This window comes from Pseudophryne corroboree, chromosome 3, assembly GCF_028390025.1.
Source record: "Pseudophryne corroboree isolate aPseCor3 chromosome 3, aPseCor3.hap2, whole genome shotgun sequence".
NCBI lineage: Eukaryota > Metazoa > Chordata > Amphibia > Anura > Myobatrachidae > Pseudophryne > Pseudophryne corroboree.
Genome location: NC_086446.1, coordinates 483597819 through 483616086, shown reverse-complemented (window position 1 = coordinate 483616086; position 18268 = coordinate 483597819). Strand labels below are relative to the sequence as shown.

Genomic DNA, 18268 nt, shown 5'->3' with positions numbered 1-18268 from the left:
ACACTCATTATGTGCTTGCGATATTGACTATGTGCCGACCCGGCCCCTGTCGCATAGTGAGAATCGGGAATAGCCCGAATCTCACCATATGTACACACCCTAACACCCTATGGGCTGAAACACACACGCCGGCTTTTGGTGGCCGGGAAAAAGCCGGATGGCTTTTTCCCGTACCGGTATTGTAGTAAACAGTGTGAGGGGTAGGAGCCTTTCACACTGCAGGGCCCCGGCCCGGCCGCCGGGTTGCAGCCGGAAATATCCACTGGAAGGTCCGGCTGCCGTGCCGGGGCCGTGCTGACTTTGTAGGCAGTGACCGTGTGTGAAGGGGAGCTTTCACAAACAATGTTTTTTTCCCAAGCCGTGTCTAATGCTGCGCATGCGCACAGCATTACACAAAGCTCAAAGGCGTTGTGTGTGAAAGACCCTCCCGGATGGAAATAGCCGGACAAAGTTTGTCCGGCTTTTTGCCATCTGGGAGAAACCGGCGCGTTTGTTACAGCCCTATGGGTACGAGGACAGGATGAGACTATCACTGAAGCATACCTCCCAACATGACCCTTTCCATGATGGACAAAATGCTCTGTTCCTGGATTTACCTCTTAATTTATGTTTGCCATCACCTGTGTAGAACTAGTTAATTGAGGCGAAAGGTGAGGGCAATCTTAAATTAAGAGGGAAGTCCAGGAGCAGATAATTCTGTCCCTCCTGCAGAGGGTCATGTTGGGAGGTATGCTGGAGGGAATAGTGACACCCCCGGGGGCCAAGGGCAGGAGATAGAAGGAAGTAGCAGTGCGCACAACCTGGGATGGGAACGGAAGCTAGGTGGATGGTGCAGTAACATTCACCCTGGGCCAGGGACAGGAGGGAAGTAGAGGGGGCTAGACGGAGTTAGTAATGACATTCACCCCGGGTCAGGGACCGGTGGAGGGGGCATTAGCACTCACCCTGTGCCGGGGACAGGAGAAGGCTGCAGGGAGTAATAATACTCAGAAGCACCAAACTCAGGGTCTCCATCTCTTCTCATAGATCATATGACTCAGTCACATGACACACCAGGGCCGCTGGTCAGCTGACACAGAAGCATTTGCGACCTGCCGTCGGTGTGGTTGTTTTTCAGCCCATGACGTAATCACAACGCGCCCTCGTCTTTGGGTAACATGGCAGCGGGCAGCCGCGGAGATGTACGGGTCCGGCTGATGTTTGAGTACCCACCGCCCGCTATCCCTGAGAGCTGCATGTTCTGGATCCTACTGGACACTCAACGCTGCCGGGTGGTGACTGATCTGACCAGCATCATCCGCCAGCGCTTCTTCTACAGCCAGCGTGGGGCGCTCTCTCTCTATGTGGATGATTGCCTACTGCCCCCCGGGGAGAACATCCGGGTCATCCGGGACAACGACTCCATCAGGTATCTTGTTGGGGAAGGGGGAGATGTATCAAAACTTGGAGAGAGACGAAGTGCCAGCCAATCAGCTCCTAAATTCGCCTACACATCAGAACCATGTGGAGAGGAACTTTCCCATAATGCACTGGATCAACGCCACAAACTATTTGGAATAGTATCCTGTGGCGAGCGAAGCAGAGCGAGACACCCGGCCGAAGCGCGGCGATAATAAGAATTTACTTACCGATAATTCTATTTCTCGTAGTCCGTAGTGGATGCTGGGGACTCCGTAAGGACCATGGGGAATAGCGGCTCCGCAGGAGACCGGGCACATCTAAAGAAAGCTTTAGGACTATCTGGTGTGCACTGGCTCCTCCCCCTATGACCCTCCTCCAAGCCTCAGTTAGGATACTGTGCCCGGACGAGCGTACACAATAAGGAAGGATTTTGAATCCCGGGTAAGACTCATACCAGCCACACCAATCACACTGTACAACTTGTGATCTGAACCCAGTTAACAGCATGATAACAGAGGAGCCTCTAGAAAAGATGGCTCACTACAGCAATAACCCGATTTTTTGGTAACAATAACTATGTACCAGTATTGCAGACAATCCGCACTTGGGATGGGCGCCCAGCATCCACTACGGACTACGAGAAATAGAATTATCGGTAAGTAAATTCTTATTTTCTCTAACGTCCTAAGTGGATGCTGGGGACTCCGTAAGGACCATGGGGATTATACCAAAGCTCCCAAACGGGCGGGAGAGTGCGGATGACTCTGCAGCACCAATTGAGAGAACTCCAGGTCCTCCTCAGCCAGGGTATCAAATTTGTAGAATTTTACAAACGTATTTGCTCCTGACCAAGTAGCTGCTCGGCAAAGTTGTAAAGCCGAGACCCCTCGGGCAGCCGCCCAAGATGAGCCCACCTTCCTTGTGGAGTGGGCATTTACAGATTTTTGGCTGTGGCAGGCCTGCCACAGAATGTGCAAGCTGAATTGTACTACAAATCCAACGAACAATAGTCTGCTTAGAAGCAGGAGCACCCAGCTTGTTGGGTGCATACAGGATAAACAGCGAGTCAGATTTTCTGACTCCAGCCGTCCTGGAAACATATATTTTCAGGGCCCTGACAACGTCTAGCAACTTGGAGTCCTCCAAGTCCCTAGTAGCCGCAGGCACCACAATAGGTTGGTTCAGGTGAAACGCTGAAACCACCTTAGGGAGAAACTGAGGACGAGTCCTCAATTCCGCCCTGTCCGAATGGAAAATCAGATAAGGGCTTTTACAGGATAAAGCCGCCAATTCTGACACGCGCCTGGCCCAGGCCAGGGCCAACAGCATGACCACTTTCCATGTGAGATATTTTAACTCCACAGATTTAAGTGGTTCAAACCAATGTGACTTTTGGAACCCAAAAAACTACATTGAGATCCCAAAGTGCCACTGGAGGCACAAAAGGAGGCTGTATATGCAGTACCCCTTTTACAAACGTCTGAACTTCAGGGACTGAAGCTAGTTCTTTTTGGAAGAAAATTGACAGGGCCGAAATTTGAACCTTAATGGACCCCAATTTCAGGCCCATAGACACTCCTGTTTGCAGGAAATGTAGGAATCGACCCAGTTGAATTTCCTCCGTCGGGCCTTACTGGCCTCGCACCACGCAACATATTTTCGCCAAATGCGGTGATAATGCTTTGCGGTTACATCCTTCCTGGCTTTGATCAGGATAGGGATGACTTCATCCGGAATGCCTTTTTTCCTTCAGGATCCGGCGTTCAACCGCCATGCCGTCAAACGCAGCCGCGGTAAGTCTTGGAACAGACAGGGTCCTTGTTGGAGCAGGTCCATTCTTAGAGGTAGAGGCCACGGATCCTCCGTGAGCATCTCTTGAAGTTCCGGTTACCAAGTCCTTCTTGGCCAATCCGGAGCCACGAATATAGTGCTTACTCCTCTCCATCTTATCAATCTCAGTACCTTGGGTATGAGAGGCAGAGGAGGGAACACATACACTGACTGGTACACCCACGGTGTTACCAGAGCGTCTACAGCTATTGCCTGAGGGTCCCTTGACCTGGCGCAATACCTGTCGAGTTTTTCCCAACGGTTTATAATCATGTGGAAGACTTCTGGGTGAAGTCCCCACTCTCCCGGGTGGAGGTCGTGCTGAGGAAGTCTGCTTCCCAGTTGTCCACTCCCGGAATGAATACTGCTGACAGTGCTATCACATGATTTTCCGCCCAGCGAAGAATCCTTGCAGCTTCTGCCATTGCCCTCCTGCTTCTTGTGCCACCCTGTCTGTTTACGTGGGTGACTGCCGTGATGTTGTCCGACTGGATCAACACCGGCTGACCTTGAAGCAGAGGTCTTGCTAAGCTTAGAGCATTGTAAATGGCCCTTAGCTTCAGGATATTTATGTGAAGTGATGTCTCCAGGCTTGACCATAAGCCCTGGATATTCCTTCCCTGTGTGACTGCTCCCCAGCCTCGCAGGCTGGCATCCGTGGTCACCAGGACCCAGTCCTGAATGCCGAATCTGCGGCCCTCTAGAAGATGAGCACTCTGCAACCACCACAGGAGGGACACCCTTGTCCTTGGTGACAGGGTTATCCGCTGATGCATCTGAAGATGCGACCCGGACCATTTGTCCAGCAGGTCCCACTGGAAAGTTCTTGCGTGGAATCTGCCGAATGGGATTGCTTCGTAGGAAGCCACCATTTTACCCAGAACCCTTGTGCATTGATGCACTGAGACTTGGCTCGGTTTTAGGAGGTTCCTGACTAGCTCGGATAACTCCCTGTCTTTCCCCTCCGGGAGAAACACCTTTTTCTGGACTGTGTCCAGGATCATCCCTAGGAACCGAAGACAAGTCGTCGGAACCAGCTGCGATTTTGGAATATTGAGAATCCAATCGTGCTGCCGCAACACTACCTGAGATAGTGCTACACCGACCTCCAACTGTTCCCTGGATCTTACCCTTATCAGGGAATCGTCCAATTAAGGGATAACTAAAATTCCCTTCCTTCGAAGGAATATCATCATTTCGGCCATTACCTTGGTAAAGACCCGGGGTGCCGTGGACCATCCAACCGGCAGCGTCTGAACTGATAGTGACAGATCTGTACCATAAACCTGAGGTACCCTTGGTGAGAAGGGTAAATTTTGACATGAAGGTAAGCATCCTTGATGTCCCGAGACATCATGTAGTCCCCTTCTTCCAGGTTCGCAATCACTGCTCTGAGTGACTCAATCTTGAATTTGAACCTCTGTATGTAAGTGTTCAAAGATTTTAGATTTAGAATCGGTCTCACCGAGCCGTCCGGCTTCGGTACCACAACAGTGTGGAATAATACCCCGTTCCCTGTTGCAGGAGGGGTACCTTGATTATCACCTGCTGGGAATACAGCTTGTGAATGGCTTCCAAAACTGTCTCCCTGTCAGAAGGAGACATCGGTAAAGCCGACTTTAGGAAAACGGCGAGGGGGAGACGTCTCAAATTCTAATTTGTACCCCTGAGATATCACCTGAAGGATCCAGGGGTCTACTTGCGAGTGAGCCCACTGCGCGCTGAAATTCATTGAGACGGGCCCCCCACCGTGCCTGATTCTGCTTGTAAAGCCCCAGCGTCATACTGAGGGCTTGGCAGAGGCGGGAGAGGGTTTCTGTTCCTTGGAACTGGCTGATTTCTGCAGCCTTTTTCCTCTCCCTCTGTCACGGGGCAGAAATGAGGAACATTTTGCCCGCTTGTCCACGAAAAGACTGCGCCTGATAATACGGCGTCTTCTCATGTTGAGAGGCGACCTGGGGTACAAACGTGGATTTCCCAGCTGTTGCCGTGGCCACCAGGTCTGAAAGACCGACCCCAAATAACTCCTCCCCTTATTAAGGCAATACTTCCAAATGCCGTTTGGAATACGCATCACCTGACCACTGACGTGTCCATAACCCTCTACTGGTAGAAATGGACAACGCACTTAGACTTGATGCCAGTCGGCAAATATTCCGCTGTGCATCACGCATATATAGAAATGCATCTTTTAAATGCTCTATAGGCAAAAATATACTGTCCCTATCTAGGGTATCAATATTTTCAGTCAGGGAATCCGACCACGCCAACCCAGCACTGCACATCCAGGCTGAGGCGATTGCTGGTCGCAGTATAACACCAGTATGTGTGTAAATACATTTTAGGATACCCTCCTGCTTTCTATCAGCAGGATCCTTAAGGGCGGCCATCTCAGGAGAGGGTAGAGCCCTTACAAGCGTGTGAGCGCTTTATCCACCCTAGGGGGTGTTTCCCAACGCACCCTAACCTCTGGCGGGAAAGGATATAATGCCAATAACATTTTAGAAATTATCAGTTGTTATCGGGGGAAAACCACGCATCATCACACACCTCATTTAATTTCTCAGATTCAGGAAAACTACAGGTAGTTTTTCCTCACCGAACATAATACCCCTTTTTGGTGGTACTCGTATTATCAGAAATGTGTAAAACATTTTTCATTGCCTCAATCATGTAACGTGTGGCCCTACTGGAAGTCACATTTGTCTCTTCACCGTCGACACTGGAGTCAGTATCCGTGTCGGCGTCTATATCTGCCATCTGAGGTAACGGGCGCTTTAGAGCCCCTGACGGCCTATGAGACGTCTGGACAGGCACAAGCTGAGTAGCCGGCTGTCTCATGTCAACCACTGTCTTTTATACAGAGCTGACACTGTCACGTAATTCCTTCCAACAGTTCATCCACTCAGGTGTCGACCCCCTAGGGGGTGACATCACTATTACAGGCAATCTGCTCCGTCTCCACATCATTTTTCTCCTCATACATGTCGACACAAACGTACCGACATACAGCACACACACAGGGAATGCTCTGATAGAGGACAGGACCCCACTAGCCCTTTGGGGAGACAGAGGGAGAGTTTGCCAGCACACACCAAAGCGCTATATATATATACAGGGATAACCTTATATAAGTGTTTTTCCCCTTATAGCTGCTGTATTGTTAATACTGCGCCTAATTAGTGCCCCCCTCTCTTTTTTAACCCTTTCTGTAGTGTAGTGACTGCAGGGGAGAGCCAGGGGAGCTTCCCTCCAACTGAGCTGTGAGGGAAAATGGCGCCAGTGTGCTGAGGAGATAGGCTCCGCCCCTTTTTCGTGGACTTTTCTCCTGCTTTTTTATGGATTCTGGCAGGGGTTAAAATTCATCCATATAGCCCTGGGGGCTATTTGTGATGTATTTTTGCCAGCCAAGGTGTTTTTATTGCTGCTCAGGGCGCCCCCCCCTAGCGCCCTGCACCCTCAGTGACCGAAGTGTGAAGTGTGCTGAGGAGCAATGGCGCACAGCTGCAGTGCTGTGCGCTACCTTGGTGAAGACAGGATGTCTTCTGCCGCCGATTTTCCGGACCTCTTCTGTCTTCTGGCTCTGTAAGGGGGCCGGCGGCGCGGCTCTGGGACCCATCCATGGCTGGGCCTGTGATCGTCCCTCTGGAGCTAATGTCCAGTAGCCTAATAAGCCCAATCCACTCTGCACGCAGGTGAGTTCGCTTCTTCTCCCCTTAGTCCCTCGATGCAGTGAGCCTGTTGCCAGCAGGTCTCACTGAAAATAAAAAACCTAAACTAAAACTTTCACTAAGAAGCTCAGGAGAGCCCCTAGTGTGCACCCTTCTCGTTCGGGCACAGAGATCTAACTGAGGCTTGGAGGAGGGTCATAGGGGGAGGAGCCAGTGCACACCAGATAGTCCTAAAGCTTTCTTTAGATGTGCCCGGTCTCCTGCGGAGCCGCTATTCCCCATGGTCCTTACGGAGTCCCCAGCATCCACTTAGGACGTTAGAGAAAATACAATGCAGTATAAATAAAACAAAACACAGTACAACAAACATGAACATGCTGTAAGAGCAGAAGAGAATTTCTGCCCTCACTTGATGTCACAACCGAGTCCTGAACACAAAGGGAAAGTAGACTCCACTGAAAGATGTTTAGCTTGTCGATGGACCCTGCATCGGCATGTGTCACACACTTATACGATGCAGGGGCGACGGTACGATCTAACATTCCAGGCAGTATTCAGCATGACATTGTTAGTGATATCTTCTGGTTGACCCTGCAGCATACTTGCCTACCTGACCCTCTCCATGAGGGAGAAAATGCTCTGTTCCTGGACTTTCCTGGTAATATATGATTGCCATCACCTGTGGTGAAACACCTTTCTTATCAATTAACTAGCTTACCACAGGTGATGGCAATCATACATTACCAGTAAAGTCCAGGAACAGAGCATTTTCTCCCTCATGGAGAGGGTCAGGTAGGCAAGTATGCCCTGCAGCAGGGCCGGCCATAAAATGTCACCTGTGACCCCGGGAGCTTGCAATTCGGGCATAGACACAATGATATGCATGATTTGTCATTTCCAGGCATGATATGTTGTATCAATTTGCCCAGAAACCACAAAATCGGGCTGATAACATACTAGTGTGTACCCACTGTCTTTTTCTCAAACAGCCTGTAACATGGCAGTTAGCTGCTTGCCAGGTACGTTGGGGTATATTTACTAAACCTTGGAGAGAGATAAAGCACCAACCAATCAATCGGCTCCTAACTGCCATGTTACAAGCTGTGTTTTAAAAATAACAGGAGCTGCCTTGTACTTTCCACAAATATACCACTCTGTCTCACCTTTGATAAATCCCCCCCCTACAGATGGCAATCACAGGACAAGAGCCCCTCCCCTGAGGGGTGGGATCACACATACACAGAGTGAGGATATTAGGGTAACTTTAGTAGCTCTCCCAGGGCAGCAGCCTCTGTGGCGCACAAGTGGAACCAGGAGACAGCACATACCCCTGTGCTGTGAGCATAAGGATAATGGGGATGTCTCTGGAATCTGGCAATTTTTAAAACCAAATGGTTCTAGCGTAATGTTAATGGAGCACTAAACCAAAGCTCAGTACACAAATACAGTGTAAAGAAATTGAGAGAGCCTGCACATCTCAAAAACAAAGTTTATTAAATAAAATACCAAATGCTCTCATTAACCACTACATTAAACGGACATAGGGGATCATTCCGAGTTGATCGCTCGCTTTAGTTTTTGCAGCGCAGGGAACAGGTTACTATTGCGCATGCGTATGCACCGCAATGCACAGGCGCGTCGTACGGGTACAGAGCGGATCGTTGCTGGGCAATGAATTTAACAAAGAATCCATTTGCACAGCTGATCGCAAGGAGATTGACAGGAAGAGGGCGTTTGTAGGTGTCAACTGACCGTTTTCAGGAAGTGTTTGGAAAAACGCAGGCGTGTCCAAGTGTTTGCAGGGCGGGTGTCTTGACGTCAATTCCGGGACCAAAAAGACTGAAGTGATCGCAAGGGCTGAGTAAGTCCAGACCTACTCAGAAACTGCACGAAAATGTTTTCGTCCCGCTCGGCTGCACACGCGTTCGCACACTTACAAAGTGAAAATACACTCCCCCGTGGGTGGCGACTATGCATTTAAAAGTAGTGCTAAAAGTAGCTAGCTAGCGATCAACTCGGAATGACCCCTATAATCCACTGGGAATTCCTGCAAATGTTCTATCCAGTGGGTAGTATCCTTGAATTTAATTTTACGGGAAAGAAAGAGTAAAGAAATTACACATTTTTCTATGTGGAGCCCTACTACCACAGAATGGGAATACATGTACTGAGACTCCCTTTAGCCAATCACCAGCGGTTTGCCTACTCTCGCTGCAATGTGATTGGATAGCTGTTAGTACCCTGGGACTCTGCTTTGTTTACACATAATTTGAGATTAGTTCCAGTGAAACTGTTGGGCATGGTAGGAAAAATACAGCACAACACTTGATAAAATGCTTAGTTATACGCCTAGTGGGTATGCACGCAATGGGCCTGATTCAGAGGTGGATGCAGAAGCAGCTGCATCTGTTGGCTGACGTCTGTGACTTAATGAAAATGTCAATACAAAGTACTTCCTTTCTGTACATCCGTGCATCCGGTAGTGCAAGGACTGAGATGCCCACTCCCAGCGTCCGTTCACACAGTAATACTGATTAGTGCATCCTTAGACATCATCATCGGTTGCATCATTGAATCTTGCTGTAGCCCTATCGGTGCGGTTTCTCCGTCTGAGTATGGCCTCCTATATGAGCGGTTGAGCAATTGTGTACACAGCAATTTTCACTGATGTTCCTGTGGCACTCCCATAACATGCCCATAAGACAGTCCATCTCCATGCATGTGCTAAGACATCCCTGTCACCGCCCAGGAATGCCCACTGCATTGTCAATACACTTCTAGCTGTGTGCGCCAGAAATCACAACTGTGACTTTGTACAGACACAGTCTGGACGCATGCACAGTGCCACTCGGATGTATGCAACACCCACTACACGTGACATTCACAATGCATAGATCTCTGAACATGAAGCGGTTAAAATACTGCTAGTTGGGATCCCGGCGTTCACACCCGCTGCCAGAATACAGACTAGTGGTGAAATCCCACCGCCGGTATACTGGCGCCACAGTCTATTCTCCCTTTGTTGGTGTCCACGACACCCATAGAGGGAGACTATGGTGGTAATTCTGAGTTGATCGCAGCAGCAAGTTTGTTAGCAGTTGGGCAAAACCATGGCCCTCATTCCGAGTTGATCGGTCGCAAGGCGAATTTAGCAGAGTTACACACGCTAAGCCGCCGCCTACTGGGAGTGAATCTTAGCTTCTTAAAATTGCGACCGATGTATTCGCAATATTGCGATTACTAACTACTTAGCAGTTTCAGAGTAGCTTCAGACTTACTCTGCCTGTGCGATCAGTTCAGTGCTTGTCGTTCCTGTTTGACGTCACAAACACACCCAGCGTTCGCCCAGGCACTCCCACCGTTTCACCGGCCACTCCTGCGTTTTTTCCGGAAACGGTAGCGTTTTCAGCCACACGCCCCTGAAACGCCGTGTTTCCGCCCAGTAACACCCATTTCCTGTCGATCACATTACGATCGCTGGAGCGATGAAAAAGCCGTGAGTAAAATTACTTTCTACATAGCAAAGTTACTTGGCGCAGTCGCAGTGCGAACATTGCGCATGCGTACTAAGCGGATTTTCATTGCGATGCGATGAAAAATACCGAGCGAACAACTCGGAATGAGGGCCCATGTACACTGCAGGGGGAGGAGATATAACATTTGCAGAGAGAGTTAGATTTGGTGGGTTATTTTGTTTCTGTGCAGGGTAAATACTGGCTGCTTTATTTTTACACTGCAACTTAGATTTCAGTTTGAATACACCCCACCCAAATCTAACTCTCTGCACATGTTATATCTGCCCCACCTGCAGTGCACATGGTTTTACCCAACTGCTAACAAATTTGCTGCTGCGATCAACTCAGAATTAGGCCCTATAACTTGTAGTGAGCCCGCAAGGGGATTTCTAGGGTTCGCCCCACTGCTGGCATACCGGTGGCCGGGATGCCGCTGTCTGTATACTGAACCGGCTGCCGGTAATTCATACTGAACCCCTCTGTATTAGGCCCAGTGTTATCCAATAGACTTGGCTGAACTGGAACAACTAGCTCCCAAAAAGCTGCATGCATATGCAAATGAAAATATGTACGGCTGCATTAAATTGAATGGGATCTGTTTCAGCATGTGATAACAAGTCAGACACTGCATTTAAATGGCAATCTGTAACGGGCTTTACCCACTTAACTGGCATGGTCAGATTTCATGCGACTGCGCCGTCCCACCCTGTCACCCCTTTTTTGATGAGGAGATCCATTCTGCAGATGTGCATAATATAATGTTTAAATATTTAGAAAAATACTTTTTAAACTTTATTAAATAAATAAAAAATAATGTTAACAGTTTTGAAGGGAAAAATCGTCCGTTAAGTGGTTTTAATGTGGGTTGGGTTTGTGTCCGCTGGTCACCATACTGATGGCGGGATCCCAGCTGTTAATTGGCCGGTGGGGGGAACGAGTGCATCGAAGCACCTTGCAGGGGCCACATCCTATCCCAGCATATTGACCACACATCAGGCGATGCACCCGCCCAGTGCACATAGCGATTCATGCTGGCAGTTCATCATTCCTGTAGTGGTTGGGTAGGCACTTGTTCTAACACACTGAAGGAAGTGTTGGTGGTAGTATGTTGCAATTTGATGGAATGTTTATGGTGCTTGTACCAACATGTACCAATAGAGCAATTTAAAAAGTATAAAACGGAGGCTAGGGGAAGACTAGTATACAGTTATGTCCTCATACATCTAGCCTCAATATGTCATGCTTGCGGAGATGCCTGGCGCGCATGAGCTGACAGGTCCTGTGTTGAGTGTCTTTTTATTTTTTTTATTTTTTTAGTTAATGCATCTTAGTCGGTATGTGACGCAACTAAGACGCACAAGGAGACTGCTTATTTAATTTGATATATGACACTTGTGTATTGTATGTGACTGAGTCTGTATACGGAGCACAACGGAACTTGGCGTGGAAAAAAGCCATGAACGCTGCCTTGTAGCACTTCATATGTAGATTCAAAGACTCAATCGCACACAGATATACAAGTGTTGCATACCAAATGAATTAGAACAATCTCCTGTTGTGTCCTAGTTGCATGGCGTTGCGACTAAGACATATTTTCAGTGAAAAACACACACAAGAAAAACGCCCAATGTTAGAGACTCACAGGACCTGGTGTGCCAAGAGATGAGGTGTATGACGACACATCTGTAGTTAGGGAGAATGCTATATTAAATTATAGTGAAAGGTTCATGTAGCCTTTAGACTGCAGTCAATGACAGCTGTGAATACGTGAGTGAACTTACGTGTTTTCTCCGCTCTCTCCCAGAGTAAAGTTTGATGAATGTTATCCAGAAGAAGACACTTCTAATAGCCCCAGCAGAGCTCATCCCCCTAAGAAGTTAAAAAAAAGACACAGACAGAAATCTGAAGATGACGGTGAAGAGTATACGGTCTCAAAGCACAAAAAACAAAAATGTTTGCAGAGCCTGATCTTGGACAGCGACAGTGTGGAGAAAGCTAGGAAGGAAAAGAAGAAGAAAAAAAAAACAGTTCTTCCAGATAAGGAAGCTGATCAGTCTGAGCAGCTCTCAGAAAGTCCCAGAAAAAGTTCAGCTAAAAAGAAAACAGAGAAACACAATGAACAATCTCCTGTTACAAAAGCCAAGAAATTTCTTCCACCACCTAAACCAAACTGTGAACCTAAAAACAAGGGATTGCGGCAGAGCTCCAGCAGTGACTCCTCTATGTCATCATCTGATAATCAGCATGAATCAGCCACAGTGCAAAAAAAGCCTCCAAAGAGACCAGGTACATCTTCTGCCAACGTTTCTGTGACAAAGGCGTCGGTCAATTCTTCTGGGAAGGTCAAAAGGAGGGAGAGATCCTCTTCCAGTTCTGATTCAGACTCCAGAGAAAAAGACAATACACAAAGCAGCATAAAGGAGGCAGCTGTGATTGCGCCATCCTTGGATGTTGCATCTGAGAAACCAGAGAAGAAAAAGGTGTCGTCTAGCTCTGACAGCTCTGACTCTGATAGTTTTGTTATCAAAAAGGCAGTGGTGGTGCCACCTGTGTCAGGCTCTGTCTCACCTTGTCTCCCTAATGGACATGTTGCAGATCAACAGGGAGCATTGGGCCGTGGTATAGGAAGGGGACGTGGGACTGATGGCTTTCCTTGGAGAGGACAGAGGGGGCGTGGTTTTAGAGGCAGAGGAGACTCTAGAAACCAGGGAAGAGGCAGAGGGGAAAGCAAACCGTTTTTTTATAACTATGACACAAAACAGCAGCAGCTAAATGAGCCAGCAACCAACACCTCTATTTTAATCCAGGTGAGTTCTGTATAATGCAATTGGTATTCAAATTCTGTTCCTGGTGAGTCTTACAATGACATAAGAGTTCATATGTAGAGAACGTGAGATGTGGGTATAACGAGGCACACAATTACCCGCAATATATTAGAATCCCTCCGGTATGAAATTAGTGACAGACTGACAGGTTGGAGGTGTGGCAGTGGTTCGCCTGCTGAGATTGTCGGTGCAATAGTAAATGTTTACGTTTTATTTTGCCAGTTTGTGTGTCCAGTTCAGGTTTGTTTGTGTGAATAACTTATTGTGGTTTGTGGATTAAATACATCAAAGGCATGGAGTGGGTGATGTATGGGCCTAGGAGGCTGTGTCTAGCTCCACCACTTTCCACTCAATGTGATATCACCTTCAAGAATAGGAAGAATAGGATATTCTGTATGACACCAGCAAACACATAGGAGCAGATAAAATTAGCTCTGGCTAATTGTCAGCCTGGAACTATTCAATTAGGTCTTGCATTCTCGTGGATTAAGCCCCAGTCGGTGCACTTGCATTTTCTGCTGTAAATGCACCCACTGGGGTTCTAGCACTTGGGACCTGATTCGGTGGAGGTGCATTTGTTGCTGATTACACCCACTGGGGTGTAAACAGTAGCAAATGCAACCCACAGTTCACCCACTGGGGTTCACCCAATGCACCCACTGGGGTTCTAGAACTTGGTACCTGATTCGGTGGAGGGTGGAGGTGCATTTGCTGCTGCTTACATGGAAGCTGCAGCAATGTACTAGTATGGTAAAGCAGCAGGTGGCATCTGAAATAAGAAGATGCCTCCTGCTTGCATTAGTGATGTGTGCTGTGTCCTAGGACACAGCATGGATCACCTATGACACCATTAGCCGACTGTGTGACCCATGGGGTTGTGCAAGGAGGCCACTACAATTCCTACAAGGAGGCCAGGAAATCTCTCCATCACTGTTTTGGGAACCGGCGGCGAAATGGCAGCAGTCTGTCAATCACTGACATTCTGCCGCTGTAGTGTGTCCAACGACACAGGACCTGTACTACACATGCGAAGTACCAAACATGGGTATTTTATAGCATGAGCTGCACTACAGCCGGGACCTGAAACAGGCCCTTAATGCGGGATCTCTGGGTTATCACCGGTTTACAGTGTGGTGAAAATGCAGAAAAATTGAATAGCTCCAAGCGTTAACGGCGGAGCTTTACCTGAGCAGAAAACACAGCGGATAGTTGAATGTGCTACATAGACAGATACAGATAAGACACATACACAGAGTGTATTACGACAAGCGTGTTCTTTGTACCTTGTTGGCCCACCTTTTTGCCCTTAATACAGTTTGAATTCTTGTAGGAATGGATTCTTCTAGTGGTTGGTATGTTTTTTAAGTATTATTAGCCCAAATGTGATGAACTGCATCTTCCAGTTCCTGATTTTTTTGATGTCAGCAGATCCATTTGTTGGATCCTACTTTCCATGCTTTCGGGCCACTGTCTTCATTTATCACCTTACTATCTGCATGATGCAATGGAAAATGGGATTTGTCAGACCACGTGACCTTTTTACCAATCATTTACTGTGCAATGCCTGTGTTCCTGAGCAAACAGGAGGTGTTTCACACTGTTTGCTGCAGATAGCAATGGCAAACGTAGAGGCCCATCCAATATAGGGGGTCATTCCGAGTTGATCGCTCGCTATGGAGTTTCTTATCGATTATGGCAGAATGGGGCTAATCTGCGTATGCACCGCAATGTGCAGGCGCGTCGTACAAGTACAAAGAGCTTTGTGGTTTTGCACAGGTTCTAGCGACGCTTCCAGTCGCACTGGTGGACGCAAGGAGATTGACAGGAAGTGGGAGTTTCAACTGACCGTTTTCTGGGAGTGTTTGGAAAAACGCAGGCGTGTCCGAGCGTTTGCTGGGCAGGTATCTGACGTCAATTCCCGGGACTTTCGTCGCAGCAATCATCGCACAGAATAAGTAACTACAGGGCTGGTCTTGTTCTGCACAAAATGTGTTTGCTGTCGCTTGGCTGCACAGGTGTTCGCACTCCTGCAAAGCGAAAATACACTCCCTGTGGGCGGCGACTATGCGTTTGCACGGCTGCTAAAAGTAGCGAGCGATCGACTCGGAATGAGGGCCATAATGTATGGAGGCCATTTCAATTGGTCTCTGATTAAAATTATGTGTAATTTGATGCACTGTTGACTGTCTATGGGACAGAAAATGTGCGCCCATTGTCTATTCCGTAACCACAGGTCTAGCACTCAGTTTTTTGTTTACTGGTTTGCTCTGTGCACGCTTTAACAACTGCTGCCCGTATACAATTCACCAGTGTAGACATTTTGTTAATGCCCGCACCACTGCTTTGAGCACCAACAATCATTCCATGTTCAAAGACCATCAAATTGCTTAGCAGAAATGGCACTCAGGAACCTTGTATGTAGAGTAGTAAAAAATGAACTTCAAAGAGGTTCCAACATTTCGGTTTTAATAACAAATGTCTTCAGGGATACAAATGCTATAAATGTAGTGCTTACCTTATAAACCCTCACCCTAAACACCTCTAGGTGCTCATAGCAATCACTGGCCATGCTTTCCATGCTGTTCCCCTCTCAGTCTGGGCACACAGCGGAGCCTCCCAATTCCGTCGTCGGGGTAGAAACGCCCAGTCACCAGTGCTCAGTGGTACATCATAAAGACACTCCCCTGACAACAGTAACTAAACAGGGTGCAGCAGCACACCTCAAATATGTACTGACAGACCCCAGTGAGAGTGCTCAGCGGTATATCACAATACGGCCAGTGGCTTTAGACATCAACTAAGCCTGTTTGAAATGCTCAGTCCTATAACAGTAAATATATAGATGTAAGTTACTGCAGTTACCCCCCGGCAATAGTAACCATCCAGGGCGGGACAATAAGGTGCTTCACTGAAATGTCCTAAGCACTTTTTTTTTTCTGGCAACTATAAGTAAGTGGTGAGTAGCAGTTCACATCAGAGACCCCTTAGAGAGCAATCAGTGGTGCATCACTGTAAATATAGCAGCAATATACAGCAGGCGGCACATCACTAAACTCTAAAAATACGGGTCACCAGCTAAGTGACTGTATGTATTGGCTGTCTCAGTTTTCCTGCCATGTGTGATACATGTTATATTTATAATATACAAATGCCTATATTGTACTAGTGACTGGCAATCGTCAGATGGTATAACTCTAGTATTCAAAAAAGTGTGTGTGTGTATATACATATATATATATATATATATATATATATATATATATATATATGTATGTGTGTGTATATGTATGTATGTGTATATATGTGTATGTATGTGTGTGTGTGTGTGTATATGTATATATATATATATATATATATATATATATATATATATATATTATACGTCCTAGAGGATGCTGGGGACTCCAAAAGGACCATGGGGTATGGACGGATCCGCAGGAGCTTGGGCACACTATAAAGACTTAAACAGGGTGTGAACTGGCTCCTCCCTCTATGCCCCTCCTCCAGACCTCAGTTAGACTTTGTGCCCCGGAGTGATGGGTCACACACTAGGGGAGCTCTCCTGAGTTTCTCTGGAAGACTTTGTTAGGTTTTTTATTTTCAGGCAGACCTGCTGGCTACAGGCTCCCTGCAGCGTGGGAGTGAGGGGAGAGAAGCAGGACCTACTTCTTCTTAGTTTAAAGGCTCTGCTTCTCGGCTACTGGACACCATTCGCTCCAGAGGGTTCGATCACTTGGTACGCCTAGCTGCTTGTTCCCGGAGCCACGCCGTCACCCCCCTCACAGAAGCCAGAAGAAAGACAGAAGACTTCAGTGACGGCAGAAGACTTCAGTAACGGAGGTAACAGATTGTGCTACACTCCATGCTCCCACACACCAACGCACTCACAGGGTGCAGGGGGCTGGGGGAGAGCCCTGGGCAGCAGGTTACTGTTTTCTTTTAAGGCTGGCATTAAAGCAGATTGGTGCTGGGGCACTGTCTCTCCTACCCCCGCCAGCATATAACAGCGAGCTGCGTGCCATTCCTCCCCGCACCCAACTCCCACGGGTGCAGGGTGCTGGGGGGGGGGGGGGGGAGCGCCCTGGGCAGCATTTTAGAATCTGATGGGTTGTTTATGATCAGTCTCGCAGTGCCGAGACTCCGTGTCCCGGACCCCGGCAGCACATTGTAGCGCACTACGCGCCGTTTCCTCCCCGCCGCCGGCTCTCTCGGGCGCTGGGCGGGGGGGGAGGGGGAGCGCCCTGGGCATCATATTAAGGACAGTGTGTGAGGTTAACTGGCGGTGACGAGGCTCTGTGCCCCGGACCCCGCCAGCGTGTTCCAGCGCGTTACGCACCATTTCTCCCCCGATGCCAGCTCCATGGGTGCAGGGCGCTGGGAGGGAGGGGGGCGCCCTGGGCTGCATTGTTTATTCATATATATTGGTCCCCGGCGCCACACGCGATACCGCCCGGCATAAGGGTGGTCGTGCGCCGCGTCGGTGCTCACACACACCAACGGTTTACTTGTGTCCAGGATGCACGGGGGGCGCCCTGAACGGCAGTGTTTGATATATATATATATATATATATATATATATATATATATATATATATATATTATAGTGGATTTACACTATATAAGGGCCCAGACTATATTTATCTCACTTAAGGGGCGAGAAAGCGCTGGGAGGAGGCGGAGCTTAGTCCTAAGAACGGAGTCAGCGCCATTTTCCTCACATCCCCGCCAGTACTTACTGTATTGTAAGATGGAGGGGGGGGGGGCACAGTGTTTTTACTGCTATATGGTTGTCATATAGCATTATGTTGGATAAGGGATGCATAATCCTTGTTGTAATATATACATTCACTGTTTCCCTGTTAGTTTACCCACTATTGGTTGTCGACATGTGTCGATGGGTGTGGGGGCTTAATTACGAGCGGTTGTGGGGATATCTGGTGGCTGCGCCGACACATGGCGGTACTTGATTCGGAAAAATAAGAATTTACTTACCGATAATTCTATTTCTCGTAGTCCGTAGTGGATG

General features: G+C 48.1%; 2 protein-coding genes across 2 annotated transcripts in view; one reads left to right on the top strand and one right to left on the bottom strand.

Annotated features, from left to right (window-relative positions):
- SCPEP1 (serine carboxypeptidase 1) overlaps positions 1 to 1035 on the bottom strand; it is a 69909-nt gene extending 68874 nt beyond the window's left edge. The window contains exon 1 of the mRNA XM_063960857.1: positions 945 to 1035. Coding sequence (XP_063816927.1) covers positions 945 to 1014 — 70 coding nt within the window. The 5' untranslated portion in view covers positions 1015 to 1035. The remainder of the gene's footprint in view (positions 1 to 944) is intronic.
- A 7-nt stretch (positions 1036 to 1042) lies between these two features.
- COIL (coilin) overlaps positions 1043 to 18268 on the top strand; it is a 43758-nt gene continuing 26532 nt past the window's right edge. The window contains exons 1-2 of the mRNA XM_063960856.1: positions 1043 to 1408; positions 12222 to 13224. Of these exons, the coding sequence (XP_063816926.1) occupies positions 1158 to 1408; positions 12222 to 13224 (1254 nt within the window). The 5' untranslated portion in view covers positions 1043 to 1157. The remainder of the gene's footprint in view (positions 1409 to 12221; positions 13225 to 18268) is intronic.